This window comes from Neovison vison, chromosome 10 (genome assembly GCF_020171115.1).
Source record: "Neovison vison isolate M4711 chromosome 10, ASM_NN_V1, whole genome shotgun sequence".
NCBI lineage: Eukaryota > Metazoa > Chordata > Mammalia > Carnivora > Mustelidae > Neogale > Neogale vison.
Genome location: NC_058100.1, coordinates 2,457,231 through 2,477,415, shown reverse-complemented (window position 1 = coordinate 2,477,415; position 20,185 = coordinate 2,457,231). Strand labels below are relative to the sequence as shown.

The following is a 20,185-nucleotide window of genomic DNA, read 5'->3' as shown; positions in this document are numbered from 1 at the left end:
GGTGGGGACAGATCCACTTCCGGGGCGCTGTAGGAGAGGGTCCTCGCGGGAAAGGCGCGGCGCTGGGTTTCCATCCGCGACCCGTCTAGTTAGCCTCTGGGAAGCGTGGGCAGTTAGTAGATCCGGATTCGGTGTCCGCGGGTAGTGTAGACCCTGCCTGTTCCACGGCGGCGGGCCCCCATTTGAGCGCTCCTCTCCCGCCTGCAGCCCCCAGGGTCACTCCCAGCGCCGGCCCGCCTTTGCGCCGTTGTGCCGCCGCCCTGCAGACAGGCCGCTCCTCGGAAGCCGGGCCTGTGAGCTCCCAGCCCGCGGCTGGCCCGCACCTGGGCCCCTACGAGCCCTTATCCCGGTACTTTCCGCTCACTCAGCCTCTCCGCCTTTGGGGGAACATTTATTATCTACTGTGTGCCAAGGGGAACCAATGTTGGGCACAATACATGATTCCTGCCTTCAGGGAACCCACCACCTGGTGGGGAGGCAGAGATGAGTCAAACGATCCCATAAAGAAACCACACATCCTGCAGAGAGCTGGTACTGAAGGCCTTCTCCAGGCGCCGGGGAAGGCGCACAGCTGTAGTCCGTGCAGTGTGAGAGGCGCTTCCCTAGGTCAGGACGTGAAGGACGAGCAGCAGTGAACAGGTGAGAGTGGAAGAGAAGAGGACGGATGTGCAAAGTCCCTGTGGTAGGAACAAGTGTGGCTCGTAGGACCTGGGTCCCAGGGTGAATGGAACAGAGTGGCTGTGAACACAGTTCCAGGTGAGGCTGACGAGACCCGCCAGGCCAGCAAAGCCCCTAAGACCTTGGACAGTTCTGACTCGTGGGAGAGCCATGGGGCACCCATGAAGATGTTCAGACCGAGATCACCTCACCACCTGGTATTTTGAGCAATTGCTTGGAGCAGGTACCCAGCGATGGATGCAGGCAGGACCATCAGGCTGTTGCTAGAGTTGACTGCTTTGGCCTCTCGACTACACAGGACAGGCTGTGTGCCTAGAACCCTCTGAAGCCACACACACACACACACACACACACACACACACAGCCCAGGCTGGGAGTGCACAGGAAAGGAACCCCATATACATTTTCAACATTAGTCTGAAATCAAACTTCTAGCAACATTGATCCCACCTGTTTACACACAAGAGCCCCAGGGCCTTGGGGAGCCACAGGTTGGAGCACGGACAAAGGGAATGTGGGCTTTCTGCTGACCAGGGTCCCCCAGGCTGGAAGCTGGGAGCCAGGCCCTGTCCTCTCCACGTTCACTTCCTCTAGCAAACGGCAAGATCCCGTTCTGTCGGTCCTCTCCCTGCTCCTGGCAGGGTCCATCCAGCAGGCTCTGTCCCCAACCTCAGCAGGGGAGTCCCTGTGTGGGTCCCTGCATCCCACGACTCCTCAGCGGTCCTGGCGCCGGAGCGGGGGTGACGGGGGGTGCCGAACTGGAGGCAAGTCGTAATGCCCGGGGATGTGGCTGTTCTTCGGTGAGTCGTAGTGGCCAGGGGGCAGGCCCGGAGGCAGGGGGGGCTGGGAGCCCACAGAGTCTCGGTCTGGGGACAGAGAGGGGACAGGATGGGGGACGGCTTCTCCCTCCTCACACCTCTCCTCCTAGTGCCAGCCAGGGACGCCACCCTGACCTCACAGGGTGAGGACCCTTTGTCACCAACCTCATTCCCCTCTTTCCTGGGTACCGACTGCTCAAGTCAGGTGCTGTTGGACCATTTCAAACGCTCAGCCCTGTGCAGCAGGGGCGCTGCTCACGGGCTCTGAGAGGCCAGCTGATGTCCCGAACCTCGTGCCTGGTGCGAGCCCAGGTTGGAGCCCAGAGCCCCAGCTCTTGCTGCCACACCGTGTTCCCGCTGCTCTCTCCCTCTAACCCGTTCTTCCCCCCACCCCGTCCTGGCCACCACCAGCCCCCCTGCCCCAACAGGGAAAGGGGTGCTCACCATAGGTCAGAGGACTGGGCTCTTCGTAGGTGCCACTATCTCTCTGTGGCTGGGGGTGCCGCCGGCCCTGGCTGTCCCAGACCTGAGCTGGCTGCCGGGGCGGGGACCCTGCAGGAGGGCCCTTCATCTCCACATAGCTGCTCTCCCGGGGGCTCCCTAGGAGGCTGGGCAGGTCCCGGATGGTGGCATAGGGGTTCTCGCTACTCAGGGAAGCCACGCTGGCCCCCAGCCCCTCTTCAGAGATGGGCCCTAAGGGGAGAAGAAGGAAGTCAGGCTCTGTGGGGGCCCGGGCTCCTAGCCCCCAGCTCAGCCTGCCCCCTGGCCCCTGCGCCCACACCTTTGCCAGAGAACAGGCCTGGGCCACCAGAGCTGCTGGAGCTGGGGCTAGAGCTTCCGTGCAGGCAGCCAATACCGGAGGGGCAGGAAGAGGTGGGGACCGTGAGCCCACAGGCACCCCCTCCTCTGGAACTGCTCCCACGAGCCCCCGGCTCTGACTCGCCCACCCGCACCAGAGGCCTCAGCCTCCAGGCTCTTACCCCGCTCCAGAGGCCCTGGCCGGGGCTCACGGCGGTGCTTCCAGTCCGCAGGTAGGGTGCTGTGGTTATCCAGGCCCGGGAAACCAGCGAACGGCTGACCGGCCGGAACCTAAGGCGGGGAGGGGCATGGAGTAGGGAGCCTAGCAGGCCAGGATGGAGCTTTCCAGAGACCGGGTCTTGGCCCGCCCCTCGGCAGTGCCCCCACCCCCCCCAGCACTGACCTTGTTAGGGGGCAGGGGGTTCGGGGAGCACTGTGACAGGGTGTGGTAGCTGGGGTTGGAGTAGTAGTGGCTGTAGCTCGGGGGGACATCTGCACAGACAGACATAGGCGCGTGGTGACCCGGCTGGTCCGAGAGAGGCCGCAGGCCCGGGAGAGCGGCTGGGCTGGGCCGGCAGCAGGTCAGCGGCCGGCCTCTCTGACCCCTTCTCTCCCCTCTGACGCAGATGGCGCACTCCCCATCTTCCGGTCCGGGAAGGGGGGAGGGACATGGGAGCCCTGCCCCCCACCCCGCCCCAGCCCCCAGGCCAGCTCACCTGGCATGACGTACTCGGAGCTGTCCAGGTGCCCCCCGCTGTAGGCCACCACCAGGTGCCGGTGCTCCTTGCCCTTCTGCCAGTGGCGGTAGCCAACGAAGAGCACCAGCAGGGCCACCACCAGGGAGCCCAGCACTGCGATGCCGATGACCGCCCCCAGCGAGTTGTAGGCCACGGGAGAGGTAGGCATCATGGTGAAGGGCTCCTGGTTTCCTAGGGGCACCGGGTGGCCCCTCAGTCTGGTGTCTTGGGTCTACTCCGGTGCGCAGGGCACGTGCACGGGAGAGGCCCCAGGAGGGAGGCCGGGAGCACGAGGGGTCTGGGTCCTGGTGCCCTGGGGACAAGGGGGGCCTGGAGAAGAACTCACCAATCCTGCAGGGGGCACCGCTGTCCTCTGGGGGACACACACAGGCCCCCGTGACGGGGTGGCACCTCTCTCCTGGACCGCACTGGCATGGCTGGGAGCAGTTGGCTCCGAACGTCCCGGGAGAGCAGCCTGGTAGGGAGGCAGGGAGGCAGGTGTGGTGAGGGGCCAAAGCGGCAGTCTCCTCCCTGGGCTGGGGGGCAGGGCACGAGTTCCCCTTCCATGGGTACCTTCCAAGCAGAGGCGTCCTGTCCAGCCTGGGGGGCAGAAACAGCTCCCATCCTGGGGGTGGCAGGTGCCCCCATGGCCACACTGGCAGGACTGGGCACAGTCAGCTCCCCAGTGTCCTAGAGGGCATGCTGCAGGGGACAAGTGGCTGTCTGCCGGGGCAGGGCCAGCTCCCCCTGGACGGACACTCAGCCCCCAGCCTCACTGAATCTGCTCGGCCTTGGTTTCCCAGGGACACCAAGGTTTGGAACCACAGCTGCCACGGGTGACCCGTGGGTGCTTATCACGAGCCCACCTGCCCACTCGAACCTGCGTTTGGTTCTCTAACAGCCATTTCAAAATGGGGTGCCCGGGGCCGGACAAGCGACGGGCCTGTTACTCCCCCGCGCTCAGCTCTGGTTCTTTTTTCTCTTTAACCTAAGATGGAAGTAAGTGTCCGTACTGTTTAAGTCACGGTTTCTGTGCACCTGACACTAGCGAACAACGTAACAGCAGCCCGCCCGGAACTCTCCGGGGACGCCGCCCTGCATCGCCTCGCCGTGCCCCCGAGCCCGCACCCAGCCCTCTGGCCACCGCTTCTCACTTCCTTCTAACACCTGCCGGACTTGGGGCTCTGGGCTCATCTGTTCCATAATGTTATTTATGCATTTTTGTGGGGAAGAAGCCACTTATAAATAAATATAAATTGAAAAACGCAGAAGCCAAAAGAAAAACCTGTGAAACCAAGCTCAGGGCTCCCTCACCCACCGCCGGCCCCTGGGCCCAGACCAACAGCGCCCTTCCCAGGCCACCCTGCAGAGGGAAGTCCCAAGCTGCACCCCGGGGCACCTGGGCCATAATAGAGTGTCCGTCCGTTTTATATAAACCACGGACCCCCAGTGGGCCTGGAAGCCTCCGGTCCTCAGCCCGGTGCTCAGCACGCGCACGCTCTCACACACAAGCCGCCACCTACGCTGGGAGCAATTGGGGCCTGTCCAGCCGGCCAGGCAGTAGCAGGTCCCGTCCGAGGGGTGGCAGGAGGAGTGGTTGGCACACTTGCAGGGCACACAGCGTTTGCCATAGCGGCCAGGCTGGCAGGCTGGGGGGAAAGGGCCGGTGAGGACTGGGGGCAGGGACCAACCCTGGGTCAGCCCGGGACCCCACCAGCGCCCTCCCTTCTCTGCATTGTGGAAGACACCAAGAGAGCAGTGGGGGGCTTCTGGCATCAGACATTGCCCTGCACCCTCCTGCTGGTGAGGGAGGGAAGGAGAGGGAGCCTCACATTTCTGGCAGGAGGGCCCTCGGAATCCGGGAGCGCACACGCAATTGCCGTTCTCCGGGATGCAGGTGCCCCCGTTCTTGCAGGTACAGCTCTTACTGCAGTTGGCTCCCCAGAGGCCGTCGGGGCAGGGCAGGTGGCAGCGGGCCCCTGTGGGAGAGAAAGGTATGGTGAGCCTGGCCGGCCCCCCACTCACGTCCACAGGGGCTCTGATGGACATACTCCCTGCGGGCTCCATCCCCCAGCTCTGGGGGACTTGGGGCCAGGACACCTCAGTGCTCACCCGTCCAGCCGGCCTGGCACTGGCAGTGTCCATGAACAGGGTCGCAGCCATCAGAGTGGTCACAGTCACAGCGGCTGGCACAGCCTTTGCCAAACTGCCCCTTCTTGGAGAGGGAGTGGAGGGCGGGGCAGGCCAGTCAGCCCGGAGTTTGCTGTGACCTGCCCGCCCGCGGGCACACGGGCTGTTGAGCACTTACCGGGCAGGGGAGCTGGCAGTGCACTCCGTGCCACCCAGGGGTGCAGATGCAGGCTCCGGTTCGGGGGCTGCAAGCTGCCTCGTGGGCACACTGGCAGCTGGCATTGCAACCGAAGCCCCAGGTTCCAGGCGAGCAGGGCACGGAGCAGTTACCACGCTGCCAGCCTGGAAGAGGGGCCCCGCAGAGAGGCATGGGGATCCAGCTCCACCCCCCACCAAGCACGCAAGGCAGGAGCTGTGCCCCGCTCTGGGCTGGGAGCTGAGAGTGGGCGTGGGGGTGCTCGAGGCCCAGGCGGGAGGCAAGCGTGTGCACCGGTAACACAGTGGGTGGCTGCTGGTGGTCCACCAGTCCCTTCTGGGGCCTGCAGAATGGGGGGCAGGGGGGCTTGGCAGCGAACCCCAAACCAGGTACCTAAATGAGTAATGCAGATCACCTGCAAGACTACAGGGAGTTGTGGGGACTGGAGACCGGAGGTTGCACCTCACCGAGAGCCACCCAAACACAACTCAAACCGTGTCAGAACGCAGCCTAAAGGCTGCCAACCGGCCCCCCAGGGTGGATCTCAGAAGCCCTTCCAGTCCCTGCCAACTTGTGGCTCAACTGATGACTGAGGGCGAGGGATGCTCGCCCAAGAGGTGTCTTCTGGCCTGGACCTTTAAGCGCAAGTAGGATTTTTGTGGTTGAAAAAAAGCAAAGTGGATTTTCCAGGAAGGAAGTGGCCTGGCGACTTTCCCACCGTCCAGCTGCGGCCCGGGGACCCCACCCCTGCGCTCGGGCCCGCCTTCTTGACCGTGGCCCCGCCCCCAATCCGCCCCTCCCCGGAGACCCAGCGCCCTTACCCTCCTTGCACACGCAGGCGCCGTCGACCGGCGAGCAGGCGATGGCGTTGTCGCAGGAGCAGCGCGCGCTGCAGTCGACTCCATAGGTGTCAGGGGGACAGAGGCTGGCGCAGTGCGGGCCCTGAAAGCGGGGGCGGGGGGGCCGGTGAGGGGGCGGCCCGGCCCCTCCGCTGCCCCCTCCTCCGGGTCCTCCCAGCGCCACGCCTCACCGTGTAGCCGGGCGCACAGCTGCACCGGCCGCTGTCGGGCTGGCACACGCCGCCGTGGAGGCAGAGGCAGTGCTCCTGGCAGCCGGGCCCGTGCGTGTCCTGCGGGCAGCTCTCGTTGCAGTGCAGGCCGGCCCAGCCCGGCAGGCACGAGCACTCCCCGCTCATCGGGTGGCAGCTGCGGCGGGAGCGGGCGGCGCCGTCTGACCGGGTGCGCGCGCCTCCCGCGCCTCCCCGGGCTCCCGGGCTCCTCGGCGCGGCGGGCGCCGGGCTTCGCCGAACCGGGGGACCTTTCCGAGCGCGCCCCCACTCCCGAGGTCCCTCCCTCTCCCTTCTGTGACATCTGTCCCGCCCTCGGGTCGGGCTCCCGGGCTTCGGCGCCCAGGGCCTCTCCCATTGGCGTCCTGCCCCTGAGCGCGCTCCGGCGCCACACCTGAGGCTGTGCTCCGGGTCGCAGGTGCAGGGCTCCTGGCAGCTGAGGCCGTAGAGGCCGTCGGGGCAGAGGCGCTCGGTGCAGCGGTCCCCAGTGAAGCCGTGTTCGCACAGACACGCGCCGTTGGCCGGGAAGCAGCGTGCGCCCTGGGCGCAGTCGCACGTCTCTGCACAGTCCTGGCCGAAGCGGCCCACGGGGCACTCCTCACGGCACCTGGGGGCCTGCCCAGTGAGTCTGACGGCACGCACCTCCCGCCTCTCCCGCCCCCCCGCCAAAGCCACTCACCGATCCCCCGTGTAGCCTGGGGCGCAGCGGCACTGGCCAGTGAATCGGTCGCAGAGGCCACCATTGTGACAGTGGCACTCTTGGGAGCAGTTGGGTCCATGGAAGCCCTCTGGGCAGGGCAGGGAGCAGATGGTGCCCTGGAGAGGTGGAACATGGACAGCCCCTCCCCATGGGCATTGGACCCCTTGATACCCCCACCCCTCAACACCCTGCAGGGTCACAGAGCCCACCCCCTTCACACACCCCCTCCTCCCGCCCTGCGGAGAAGGTCCCCATGCAGGCCACCCACTTCCTACCATCCAACCAGGTGGGCAGCTGCAGGAGCCCTGGGAGGCCTGGTAGACACCCCCGTTGTGGCAAGGTTGGGTTCTGGGGCAGAAGCCAGCGGGGCCGGGGAGACAGGACATCTCACAGCTGCTGGGCAAAGCAGTGAGGTCAGGGCGAGCACAAGCAGCACAGGCCTCCCCTTTGCCTCCAAGGGCTGCTCCCCCACCCCTGCCCCGTGCTTCCCGGGGGGGCAAATCCTGACCTCAGAGCTCAGTGTGGCAGCCAGCCTGCGGGTGCCGTGCCCCCCACCCCCAGTCCCCCCATTTCCCCCACCCCCACCCCCACCCTGGGACAGGAGGAGTCAGAAAGCAAAGGTTCCCAGAACCAGAAATGGCAGGGACAGCCAGCACCACCAGAAGGGGTAGGGTAAGCAGCCTGCGCTGCCAGTCCCCTCCCCCGACCCCTGCTCCTGCTGTTGCAGGGGGTGGGTGGCAGGCAGGGGTGGGGAGGGGAGACAGACACATCTGCCTGCCCTGGTTTCTCTGCCCCAGAGGGCTCCGCGCTGGAGCTGCTCCATGAGGCCCGATGCACCCCCACCCGGCCTGCACCTCCTCGCCACAGGCTTCTCTGGGACACTGTCAGCCCCGCTTGGGGACACCCGCTCACACACGCAGGCTCTGTCATCCACACAGAGAGCCTCCCGGCTGGAGGACCCTGCTGTCGCCTTACAAGGAGGGAACAGCTCACAGAGACTCAATGATGGGCTCAAGCTTGCTCAACGGGTCAGTGGCAGAGCGGGCACGAGGACCTTGGCCTCTCCATTCTGTCCCACTGGGGGCCCAGCCCGAGTCTCCTCAATCTGCATGTAGGCCCAGGTGGTCCTGCGCCCACGACCCCGTTGTGCACCTGGGCCCCTTCCTCTCCGGGGGGCAGAAGCAGGCTCCGGTCCGGGGGTCACAAGGCGCTCCGTGGCACCTGCAGCGTAACCCGCAGGCGGGGCCGTACTGGCCGGGGGGGCAGGGCTGGAGGCAACGTGGGGGCTGCAGGCCCAAGGGGCAGAAGCAGGTCCCGCTCTTGGGGTCGCAGGAGCTGCCGTTCCCGCAGTGGCAGGGCTCGTCACACTGAGGTCCCCACACGCCTGGGGCACAGGCTGCAGGATGAGGAGGGCAGAAGGGGGTCACCAGGGGTCTCCCCCTCCCTAGCCTCCATGAGTCCAAGCCCACTCCCCAAACCCGTGCCCTGTGCCCCACTTCGGAAAAGGCAGCTGGCTGCTCTGGGGCTCTTGGAGTGTTGGGGTGCCTGCCCTGGGGGGCTAAACCCCTGTGAGCGGTAGGGAAGGTGCGGCCGGCCCTCCCCCCCAGCCCCCCCAGCCCCCCCAGCCCCCCAGCACTCACCGCTGGAGCAGTCCTCGCCCCGCCAGCCCTGCTCACACTGGCACCGACCGGGAGCCACACAGCGGCCGTGGACGCACTCCTGGGCACAGAGCGCTGGGGCAGAGACTGAGGGAGTGAGAACCGCTTCCTCTGCCCCCAAGAGCCTTTCCCCCTCGGAAACCCGACCCTGGGGGCCTGACCCTCCCAGAGCAGCACCTCGGCCTGGAAGAAGTGGCCACAGAAGACAGGGCCAGCAAGTCAGGCCAGAACTTGACAGAAGCTCAGAGTCCAGGCTCCCCAGCCCCTTTCGGTGACATTGTCCAAGCACCGTGGTTGGGAGAGAACTGGGACCTTCAGGAGGGAACCAGACTTGGCTGCTATGCGGACATCAGTGGGTGGGGGCGGGGCAGGCTGGGCAGGAGTCCACGGTGACAGTGACGGTGACTGATGGAGGGGGAGAGAGGCAAAGCAGGCTCCCGCCGGGAGCCCGTGGGGTGTGGCGGCCCACTCTGGGCTGTGTGGTGGCGCCCGGCAGGTGAGCCTAGTGGAAGACACACAGCAACAGAGGCAGGGACGGGAAGAGACAAAGACTCGTAGCGACAGAGGGACACGGCAGCCCTGAGACAGAGCCCGATGCTCCAACACATGGGGAGGAGGCGGGGAAGAAACATGGGGGCAGCTAGGACAGAGGTGGCTAGTGGCCACGGCTGGGGGGGGGACAAGCCCGGAGGCAGCCAGGAAGGACACAGGAAGGACAGACTTACGGACACAGGTGTCCCCGCTCTCATAGAAGCCTTGGCAACAGCGCAGGCGTTTCCGGTGCTCCGTCCTCACCACCTGGCGGTACACCGGCCTGTAGACGACCCTAGGGGACCCCGAAGGTGGCCCTCAGTGCCCCCCGCTGACACCAGACCAGCCACGCCCAGCGCTGTGCGACCCTGGGAGGCCCCTGCTCCCTAGAGCAGGAGCATTCCCTCACTGACCCCCACCACGCACACTTGCGCACACGCACACACGCGCACAGGTGCACACATACCCACATGAGCCCCCCCCCCACCTCCCTTTCAGTGCTGTGAGGCCAGATGCTTCCCCAGCTCCCCCAAGTGTCCAAGAAGAGAAGGAGGGTATGGAGAGCCGGGGCCGCTGAGCCAGCGCTGAGCCCACGGGGCGGGTGGGGAGCAGGGAACCGCGGGCACTCACGTGGGCTGGGGGCAGGCGTGGGGGCTCTCCCAGGGCCGGTCACAGGGCTCTGAGGGGAGCAGGCTGAAGGGGCGGGAGTGGGACTCCTTGGTGATGGTGGTGAAGCTGCAGGACAGGGGTGGGGTCAGGGGTCAGGGCGGGGGAGGCCTCGCGCTGCCGCAGGGCCCTCAGGAAGCAGGGGTGTGAGGGCTTGGCCATGCTGGGGAAGGTGGGTTTGCTCCCCCAAGCCTAGGAGGAACCCCTATCCTGGCCCCCTCCCTCTGAAGGGGTCTTCCTGGAATTGGAATATTTCTGGGATCCCCTCATCATTGCCCTCTCCTCAGCCTATAGGACCAGAGCGTTCCATTTCCCCCCCGCCTCCTCCCTGCAAGGCAAGAGCTGGAATGGATTCCTGGGCCCAGCAGACAGAGATGGACTGAAACATTTCTGGCCAAACCCTGACCTGGGCCTTGTTCCCCAACCCCGTGTCTTTTGCTCCCCCTGGACCAGCGCCCCTATTTGCTCCACAGGGAATGGCTCCCACCCTGCATTCTGTCCTGCAGCCAGTTTCCCAGGGGACCAGGGGATGGGGACAAGAAAGGACAGGGTTAGAAGTAGCCCCTCCAGGGGAGCAGAAAGAGAGCAGGGACAGAACCAGGAGGGGTGGGAGGGAGGACTAGGGAGAGGCAGGGAGGCGGGGGGCACGGGGGGGGGGTGGAGAGGCAGGGAGGCGGGGAAGGAGAGGGAGAAGAGACCCCGAAGGCAGTAGGGGGAGCTGGGGAAGCCACAAGGGACCCTCACCTTTCCCAGAAGCTGCAGGTGTTGGGGTCACTGGGGCTGAGGGCTCCAGCCAGCCCCAGGCCCAGGGTCAGGAGTTGCAGGGGGCACAGAGGTGGTAACATCGCCAAGGCCGGGCTCTGGGGCAGGCGACGGACAACTGAGAATCTGCAGGGACCAAAAGGTGGGAGAAGACACGAGGCTCTTGCCTCTTGCCCCCTAGCCCCCTGCCCGGGGTGGGCTCTGCTCCCCAAGGTCACATCCCTGACCAGGCGGCTGTTACCTCTGCCTGGCCGTCCTCCCCCGAGTGACACCTGTCCTCTCCTGCAGACCGCACCCACCCGTCCCAGCACCATTCTCTGAGCCCCGGCCCAGGGCCCCCAGAGGCAGGGCTCCTGCCCAGATCCCAGAGCCCCTCCAGGCCCTGCCCAGGGCACCCGGACTCCGGTACAGAGTGGGAAGCCAACGGGAAGTCGTGCGGGATGCCCGCAGGGGCTGGGGGCCCCGCTGGAGAAATAATTCCCGGTCCCGGCAGTCCCTCGTGGAATCGGCCACGGGAGGGGACCTTCCTGTCACTGCACACCAGCAGGTGGGGCCAAATCCCTCTGATGCAGCTGGGGGCCTGCGGAGTAGGGCCTGTCCCATGACCTGGAAGGAGGCCACTCCCATCCACGGTTCGGGCGCAGATCCACGGGCTCCAGGGAGGCCACGGTGCCCGGTCACAGAGGACACATTAGGAGCCTGAAATCCAGCTTGCTCCGGGGGATTCCTGACCCCAGGGACACCACCAAACACCACAGGCCAGGGAGAACCCCATCCCCACCCCGCCAGAGGCCCCATACGCCCCCAGGCCCCACAGCTATGGCCCCCCAGCCGGCCTCAGATGGAAGCGGCCCCCAGGTCGCTCTGGCCTCCCCCTCAGCCATCTGGAAGCGGCTCCTCTCTTCTCCTCTCTTCTCCTCCGCCCTGGCCTCGCCCGGTGGGTGGGGAGCAGGTCAGGACCTCAGCTGGGTCCGCTCTGGCTCCCGCGCTCAGGAGGGGCTGAGCTCCTGCCTGCCCACCCTCGAAGAAGGCCGGAGTCAGATTGTGTTCCGTGTTCCTAAAACTCGTCCGGGCTCCCTGCTGCCTGCCTCCTCGAGGCACCCACATCTGCTTACAATTTTCCCGGGAAGGTCGCGGTTGCTGGCCCCTTCCCCACCCCCCACCCCCGGAGTATCTCTGGAATTCTGGAATGCCTGCTCCCTGGCCCCGCCTGCGCCCCCCACCCACACACTCCCAGGGTCCCCGCAGCCCAGAGACCACCAGACCTCACCCCACATCCCCCTGTGCGGCGGCCCCAGAGATGCCTCCCCCTGTCTCCCACCACCTCCCAGCTGCTGGCCCAGGGGCTGTCCCCACTGAGGATGAGGGATGTCCCTGTCACAGCTCCCCCAGGGCACGTGTCCCCCCACCTCCACCCCCCGCTGGCCTTCCTGGTGCTTCTCCGCCCACCCTTAGGCCTCAGGGCACTCACCAGCTCTCTAGGGCATCCTGCGGCCTGAGAGGCTCAGAGGAGCAGGGACAGGGCCTGGGGGACCTGGCAGTGTCCTGGGGGATCCCAGCGCTCAGGATGCGGAGCCTGAAAACAGGAAATGGAGACGGTTCCAGCAGGGAGCGGGGTCACAGGCTCCCTCCTCCCCACACCCTGAACTCAGAGGGTGGGATGCAGGGGGCTGGGCCAGGGGCTGGTCTCCTGAGCTGGGCACCCAGGCCACTCTGAAGGGGTGAGGGGGAGACTCAGCCTGTCCTCAGAGAGCCAGGCCACACGAGGGTCTGTCCCAGGGCAAACCCCCCCCACCCTGCTCCCCTCCCGAACAGACCTGGCTGCTTCCCACGGGTGATCCAGCTAGCCCCTCCACCCCTGCCCTGCACGGGCTGCCTTCCCAGGTCCAGGGCCGGCCTCCAGGATCCGTGGTGCCAGCTTTCAGGTGACTGTCCCCGTGGGGCCTCCCGTGGCTGAGCCGCTGCGGGATCCTGAGCCTCCACACAGCTCCCTCCCCTACCCTGTTGTCACAGCACCCTCTGCCTGGGCCCCCCAGCTGCCCTCGGACTGGGGCTCGGTCTGAAGGGATCCAGATTTCCTGCCACCCAGCAACCCCTCTCCTGGACCCCTGTCCCCGGAGTGCGAGGCTGGGGGGGCACATGCCCCACAACAGGAAGGACCTGAGGCAGAGCAAGGGGCCCTCACGGTAGCCCTCCTGCCAGTCACCACCTCCAAATCCAAGGTCTAGAGGAAATGGTTCACCTGGGGCTTTAGGAGGTGGGCAGGGGACAATGAGGAGGGCCCGACCCCCCCCATCCCCCGCCCATCCAGGGTTCACCTTGATAATGGCTGAGCAGTGGCTGGAGGGCTGGGAAGATTCTGTTTTTTCAAAGGGCCTCAGGCTCCCAGAAGGCACCAGGGTCCCAGTGGGTCAGGAGCAGGCCTGACAGTGGGGTTGGTGCAACGAGTGGGTGGTCCGCAGAGAGGGGTGAGGTGGGAGGGGGATCCCAGCAGGAATGGGCAGGGGCAGTGTTTGGCCTGACCAACCTCAGCCCAAAGAAATGGGGATCCCAGGCCAGACGAGGAGCCCAGAGCCCCAGCCTGGCCCCGCAGCTCGTCTCTGAGACTTCGTCTGGGCCCATCCCAACACCCCCAGACCCACAATCGCCAGGGCCACCTCTCCAGGGTTTTAAATCAGACAGCGCTGGCTCCCGTCCTGCACTCACGGAGGGACGGAGGGCGCCCCAGTCCCCCTCACTGTGGGCTCCTGGAGACCCAGGCCTCGTGTACTGTGTGGAGAAAGGTAGGGAGCCGCCCCGGCTCTCAGGTGCGGTGGGCCTCAGTCTCCCCTATGGGAGGCAGCGCTGTTCACAGGTGAGGGCATGGGCAGGAGTAAGTGCTCGGCCCAGGCTCAGGCCACACAGCGGGCGGGACCCAAACCCAGCCTCCGGCAGGCGCTCCCAGTGGTTCCCATCAATCCAGCCCAGAAGGGGAATCCCAGGGGCTTTGCATCTCTTTGTAAAAGTCTCAGTTATGCGGAGGGAGAGATGCCGAGGGGGCGGGGGCGGACGGGAGGAGGGGGGCTGCCGGGGAAGGCACCAGAGCCGTGGGAACGGGACGCGCTCCCGGTCCGGAACCAGTGGAGCTTCTCTCCTCCACCTCCAGGCACGAAGCAGCCGCCCCCGCCGCCGGGCCCCGAGCCCCCCAGGCCCGAGCGTGGCCTCCCCCAGCCATGCCCCAGCGGGCCTCCAGGCCCACACGCAGCCCAGCCCCAGCCCTCCTTCGGCTCAGGCGGATTCCTTCCGGTGGGGAGCCCCTGTCCTCCCTCTGCCCCAGCCCCCTTGGGAGGAGGGAAAGGAGTCTGGGTCTTGGGGGGGGGGGCAGAGCTCCTGGTGGACAGGAAAGTGACCATTTCTATAGGAGGCCGAGAACGGGAGGACCTCCCCCTGCCCAGCTCCCCTCCCCAACTTTTCTCCAGGAGGGGGTCAACAGAGGTCAGCAGCCTCTGAGCTGGGCAGTGAATCAGAGCTCTCAGCCCCCAGCAGAGGAGCCGAAAGCGGCAAAGCTGTCCCTCAGAGCAATACGGGAATTGACAGATGGAGGGCTGTGAGACCCCCCACGTGTGGACTCACACTCACCGTCGCCCCCCCACACCCCATCCCCATCCCCATCCCCCTGCCCTTGGCACTGTCATACCATTTGGGTAATCAATTCCAAGAAAAGCTGTTTCTTGTTTTTTTCTGAAGAACCCCCAGGATGATCCGGGAATGGGGCCTTAGCTGCTGACACAGAGAAGGGAAGTGGGGGTGGGAGGGGCCCAGCCCCCCACAAAACCTGATCCCTCAGAAGAACAATGGGCTGCCCGCCAGGTAGGCCTTCAAGCCAAAGGCAGTGGCTGAGACGCCTGGCTACAGCGGACCCAGCTCCCAGCCTGACCCCCACCCCTGGTGCCCCAGCCCCCCTCCCCTCTCTGTCTCTCTGCCCCCTCCTGTCACGTCACGGAGTCCAGAGATCATGGTACTTACAGCCTGGCTGTAAGCACTTACAAGCTGTGTGACCTCAGGCCTGTCACTGGAGCCCCAGGAGCCTCCATTCCCTCATCTGTGCAATGGGACAGTGGCCCCCACACCTCGCGGGGTACGGTGGGGGTAGGAACCGTTATGCCGGTAAGTCCCCTGGCGCAGAGCCTCAGCCCAGAAGCCACTCTGCGGGTGCAGGCACAGGGACAGAACCCCACCCCCGCCCAGGTTCTAGGCTCTCAGCCTCTTCTTTCTGTTTTTGTTTTGTTTCTCATCAAAGTCTCCCTGCTGGGGCACCTGGGGGGCTCAGTGGGTTAAAGCCTCTGCCTTCGGCTCAGGTCATGGTCTCAGGGTCCTGGGATCAAGCCCCGCATCGGGCTCTCTGCTCAGCGGGGGGCCTGCTTCCTCCTCTCTGCCTGCCTCTCTGTCTACTTGTGATCTCTGTCAAATAAATAAAATATTTAAAAAAAAAAAAGTCTCCCTGCTTTGGGGCAACTGGGAGGCTCAGTCAGGGAGCACCCGACTGGGCTCAGGTCATGATCTTAGGGTCCTGAGATGGAGCCCCACGTCAGGTTCACGCTCAGTGCAGAGTCGACTCGGACTCCTTCTCTCTCTTCCTCTGTCCCGCTTCTCTCTCAAATAAACAACAATAAATAGTCTTTAAAAAAAAACAAACAAAAACAAACCTCTCTGCTTTCTGGCTTTTTCATCTTCCTCCATCAGTTTCTTGGTCTGTGTCTTTCTGCCTCTCTCCTTCCTTTCCGACTGAGCCCCCCAGGGGCCCCTCTCCTTCCTTTCCTCCAGGTTGCCAGGCACAGCACAGTTGTGCAGTGTGTTCACTGCACAAGGGAAGCCACCCCCAGGCGTGCTGCAGAAGTTCACCAAGCCATGTGTCTTAGCCTAGCCAGGGGGGCCTGGCCCCGGATCGACCTGCCTTGTCCGTCTGTTTCTCTGTGCTCTTTCCAAGCCTGTCTTGGCCATGGAGACAAGATCACCTAGTCCTCCTCACCCAGCAGTGAAACCCCAGTCTGCCCCCTCCGGGCTCAGCATCCGCGTGTGCCTGCACACGCAAGCGCAGAACCCGCCTACACCCAGCCAGGCCGCCAGCCTGCAGCACTCCAGGCTTGTCTGCCGGATGGAGGGGCAGGAAGCCTGTGTGCTCCCAGAGGCTGGCCGGGAAGGGGGCAGGGGTGAGGGGCCGGCCTTGTGTTCTCTGTGGCTCAGGAAACAGAAGCTAGAGGGTCCTCAGCCGGACCTGTTTACTCATCAGGAAACAGGGAAACCTGGGGATTCTGATTCACCGAACGTCTATCGCGTGCCTCCCAGAGGCCGGCGCCAACGTCGGGCCCGGCCCTGCCATGGCCACGGCCTACAGGGGCCCTCTGACCGCCGTCCTCAGTCACGGGGAGGCCTCGGGAAAGCGACTTGCCCAGGGCCAGGATTGGAATCCGCCTCAAAGAACAAAGCACTGGGTGGAGGGGAACCCCCAGATACACAGGTCGGGGGGGGGGGGGCGACTCCCCTTCCAGGCCCTCCCGTCCCACTCCCTGGCACCCCCAGATACCCTCAGAAAGTACCACTCCTCTCTGGCCACCGCTCCTGTGTGACGCCCTCTGTGGCTCCTGGGTACCCGGGAGCCAGGCCGGCTGGCTGACCATCCCCCTGGGGCGCAAATACTTGCTCCCTCGGCCTGAGCACCGGCCTGCAGGCCCCCTCGGCCCAGACGAGCCCCCCAGTCCCCCCACCCAGGGCCGGCTCCAAACCAGACGGGACCAACACTTCCTCAGAGTCCAGCCAAAGGCTGAGCACCCGTGTCAGTCCTCTGGGGGCACGTGGGGCAGACCCAGGCCAAGCCATGAGTCCACAGGCCCCCAGAGGAGGGACCCCGGTGTCCTGTGCGGTCTGAGGCCGGCACTGGGACTGCAGGTTCGTGCTCTGCCTCCCCCCACAGGCTGGGGCGCCCTCCGTCTGTGCCGCTCCGTCTGTGCCGCTCGGAGGCCGCGAGTGGGCTGGGGACTCCCACCGACCACCATGGCTGTGCCACTTTCATTAAGGTTGGCCTTCCCCGTGGGAATGGGGCTCTGTGGGGCCAGGGCGCTTTCCCACCTTCCTTGCCCCTGGCCCTGGCCCTGGCCAGCAGGGCCCGCAGGGATGCCTGGCCCCTGGGACATGCCTTCACCCCGACGGGGCAGTGGCACTGGGCCCTCAAAACCGGAAACGAGCTCATAAGGAGCCTCCACCCTTCGGCAGGGAAAGGCGGCTCCAGACCTGCCCTCCTGACCTCAGGCAGGCGTCCTCCACGGGCCCCGAGTTCCTAAGCGATGAGAGCACAGTCCGGCCCGGCCCTGAGTCACCTGGGGAGGAGGGGCTGGGCTCACCGGGCCGGAGCCCTGTCCTGTGCCACGGGCCTCGGGACTGGGCCCCCCCCCCCCCGGCCATCCACACACTCCCATCCAGTCAGAGGGACCGGCCCCTGAGGCCCTATGTGCGGCAGGGGAGGCCCCATGTCCCAGAGCCTCGCACACACCGGTCCCCTCCGGAGACCTCTGTCTGGGCACCCATGGGAGGGCTGTCCCCAGCCCCTGTGAACGTGTGCTGCGGCTGGTTTCTGCCCACTCCCCCGCGCTCGGGAGAGTGCGCGCTGTCACAGAGAAATACCCCAGAGAAGGGAAGTCACGAGCCCCAGGTCACACAGCCAGGCCAGGGCAAAGCCGGGATGGGGACTGGGATGGGGACTGGGTCCACCAGACCCCAAAGCCTGTGCTCACCCTTCCCCCATCGCCTCCCGCGGCCTTCCCTCTGCTCTTCCCGCGCCTCTGTCTCCAGCCCTTCTGTTCTTTCTCTCGGTCTCTGCTGTTTGCCTAAGTCCGCCCGTTCTTGCCTCTGGCTCCCGTTTGCAATGTCACTGTCCATGTCACTGTCCGTTCTCATGTTTCTGTCTCTTTACATCCGCATCTTTGTCTTTCTCTCTCCTTCTTGGTCTCCCCTTCCTTCTGCTGGCATCTCTAGGCCCGGCCCAGGCATGGCGCCTACACTCCCCCCTGCCGAGCTAGGACAGCGGGGCTAGGACAGCGGGGGCGCTAGGACGGCGGGGCTAGGGCAGTGGGGCTCGGACAGCCAGGCCCTCCAGTGTCCAGGGAGTCTCTTTCTCAGAGTTTCCCAGGCCACTCTAAGGAGATGCTGGGGAGCGCTGTGGTGGAGGCCCTGCCTGACTCTAGCACCCTCCCCAGCAGCTGGTGGGGGACAGGCAGACAGCAGCCCAGTGACCTCTATCTCTGCCTAGAGAGCCAGTTTCCTCTTCTGGGAAAGCCTGATAGGAATGGGGTAGGGGAGGGAAGAACAGAGGCCAACCCTGGGCTTCACCTCCCGGTGGAGAGAGGGGGCCAGAGAGGCGAGCCTGGCCTCCCCCTGAGCTCCTCCACGAAGGGAAGGTAGCCCCAAGCCCCCAGCCACAGCAGCAAGTAGGCCTGTACCCTTCGGGGTGCTCTGGGAGCGGGAGAGGAGCTGCAGGGGACCGGCCAGGAGAGCCGCCCCCGCGCTGCCTCACACACGCACACACGGGCACTAGAGCGTGGACTGGCTGGGCGGGGGTCAGGGAAGAGCCCCTGCCACGCCATGCCCCTGCCCGGCCCAGCTGAGGCCAGGCTGAGAGCTGACCCCTTGCCCAATCCCTCCCGGAGCAGTGACCTGGCCGAGCCTGGGAACCTCGGGCCGGCACAAGCTGTTCCCATCCCTAGGGACGGGGGTCATAGCCCAGCCCCGGGAGAGGCCGCTGATGAGAGGTCAGGACAGGAGAGTGAGGATCCCGCGTTGAAGGCAGGAGACGGGCAGCGGGGTGGTCTTGTAGCCCCCACCCTGGGCCTCCCCCACCCCAGCCTTGCCACCTCCTATGACCCGGCCAGCCCAAGGCTTTCCGCCCACCCAGATGCGGGAGACCTGTGGCCAACTTCTTGTGCCCCCAACTGGCGAAGCCGCGGGTGCCAGGGAGCGGCATCCCCACAGTTGCTCACCCTCCTGCGGGGTCAAGTCTGGTGTCAGCCGCCCCACCCCAGCAGTGACAGGAGCCTGATCAGGCCTGCCCTCCGAGGAGACAAGCTGTCCTTTGGCTGAGCCTGCGGCGACCCCAGGGGCAGGCGCGGTGCTGTGGGCGTCCCCTCTCAGAAGGACCCGCGGGGCACAGAGGACCTACAGCCCGGGAAGGGGCAGAGTGGAGATTCAAACTCCTGCGTGGCCACTCACGCCTCCCCGCAGCCTAGCAGAGGACCTGGAGCCCCGCTCTCGGGCTGCACGCCACCCCCGCCCCCATAAGTCGCTCCAGGGGGGCTCGGGAAGAGGCCTTTTCTGCATGCCACTAACTTGCTGTCCCCCCAGAGGGCCACCCCAGTGCCCTTGGCCCCTCCGCTGCCCGCACCCTCACGCAGAAGAACTCGCGGTCCGCAGCCCTTCCCCGGGGCAGGGGGGACGCGGGGCGCGCGGGGCGCGCGGGGGCGCACAGTCACTCACCTGCCTTGGACCCGGGCTGTCGCCGGCCTGGGGTGGGGACCGCCGGGAGGCCGGGAGGGGACGGCGGGGCGGTGGGACGGCGGGGAGGCGGGGCGCGCGGCCCGCGGGGCGGGGCGGGGCAGGAAGGGGGCGGGCCCCGGAGGGCAGGAAGTGTGGAGGGGGCGCCGGGGCGGACGCCAGTGCTGGGGGAACGCGGGAGGGGGGCTGAGGGCTCCCGGGGAGGGAGATGCCGGGGGAGGGAGGCGCTGGGGGGGCGCTGGGGGCTCCGGGGGGGCCCGGGGCTGGGGGCGCGGGGAAAGCCCGGAGCTGGGGGCGTCGGGGAGGGGGCTAGGGACGGCGGGAGGGGGGCAGGCGTAGGGACGGTGGGGGCGCCGCGAGCTGGAGGGAGCGGTGCTGGGGTGGCGGCCTGCCCTGGAGCGGAGCGGGGGGGCCCCCGGACCGGGACCCTCGTGGTTCCCCAGCAGCCGCAGGGCCCCGGCTTGCTCCGCCTCCCGCGCCTCAGCCCTCCGGACCGCAAAGTGGGCCCGCGCTGGGAGCCAAAGAGCCGGTCTGCGGCGGGCACCTCCCCCGGCGGCCCGGCGACCGCGCGACCTGAGGCGGGCCGCGGCCCACGGTCGCCTCCTCCGCTCCCGCCGGAGGAGCCCGGGGGGCGCGCCGCGACCTGGGCGCGACCTCCGCCGGCGCCACCTGGCGGCCACAGCGCGCTCCCGCGCCGCACTCTTCGAAGGCCGGGGACACCTTGGTGACCCGGCCGGCTCGCTCGCCCCCTCGCTAGCCCTCGGCGTGGACCGCGTCAGCGAATCCTTAGCGCGAGCTCGGTGCGTCCCAGGAAGAGGCGGCTGTGCCCGCGGCCGCGCAGCGTTCGGGCCGTGGTCTGCGCTCCCGCCCCGGGTTGCACCGCCTACCCCCAAAAAGCCACCATGGTTCGGAAAGAGCAAGGCCG

At 66.4% G+C, this 20,185-nt stretch overlaps 1 protein-coding gene across 6 annotated transcripts; it reads right to left on the bottom strand.

Annotated features, from left to right (window-relative positions):
• Positions 1 to 372: 372 nt before the first annotated feature.
• On the bottom strand, positions 373 to 19,305 carry PEAR1 (platelet endothelial aggregation receptor 1). Of its 6 annotated transcripts, none has more exons than XM_044266616.1 (24): positions 19,243 to 19,305; positions 18,750 to 18,924; positions 12,212 to 12,316; positions 10,723 to 10,866; positions 9,943 to 10,047; positions 9,507 to 9,607; positions 8,764 to 8,856; positions 8,276 to 8,519; positions 7,399 to 7,516; positions 7,103 to 7,239; positions 6,818 to 7,030; positions 6,388 to 6,562; positions 6,179 to 6,299; positions 5,340 to 5,503; positions 5,144 to 5,246; positions 4,864 to 5,010; positions 4,555 to 4,680; positions 3,605 to 3,733; positions 3,378 to 3,506; positions 3,011 to 3,223; positions 2,698 to 2,786; positions 2,477 to 2,585; positions 1,941 to 2,189; positions 373 to 1,544 (listed from the first exon to the last, which is right to left on the bottom strand). In XM_044266616.1, exons 4-24 carry the CDS (start codon positions 10,821 to 10,823, stop codon positions 1,393 to 1,395), a joined length of 3,018 nt encoding a protein of 1,005 aa, XP_044122551.1. In that variant the 5' UTR covers positions 10,824 to 10,866; positions 12,212 to 12,316; positions 18,750 to 18,924; positions 19,243 to 19,305; the 3' UTR covers positions 373 to 1,392. The 6 variants fall into 6 exon arrangements, with proteins under 6 accessions (XP_044122551.1, XP_044122556.1, XP_044122552.1 ...); XM_044266621.1 differs by having other exon boundaries at positions 10,723 to 10,838; XM_044266617.1 differs by lacking the exon at positions 18,750 to 18,924.
• Positions 19,306 to 20,185: the final 880 nt, after the last annotated feature.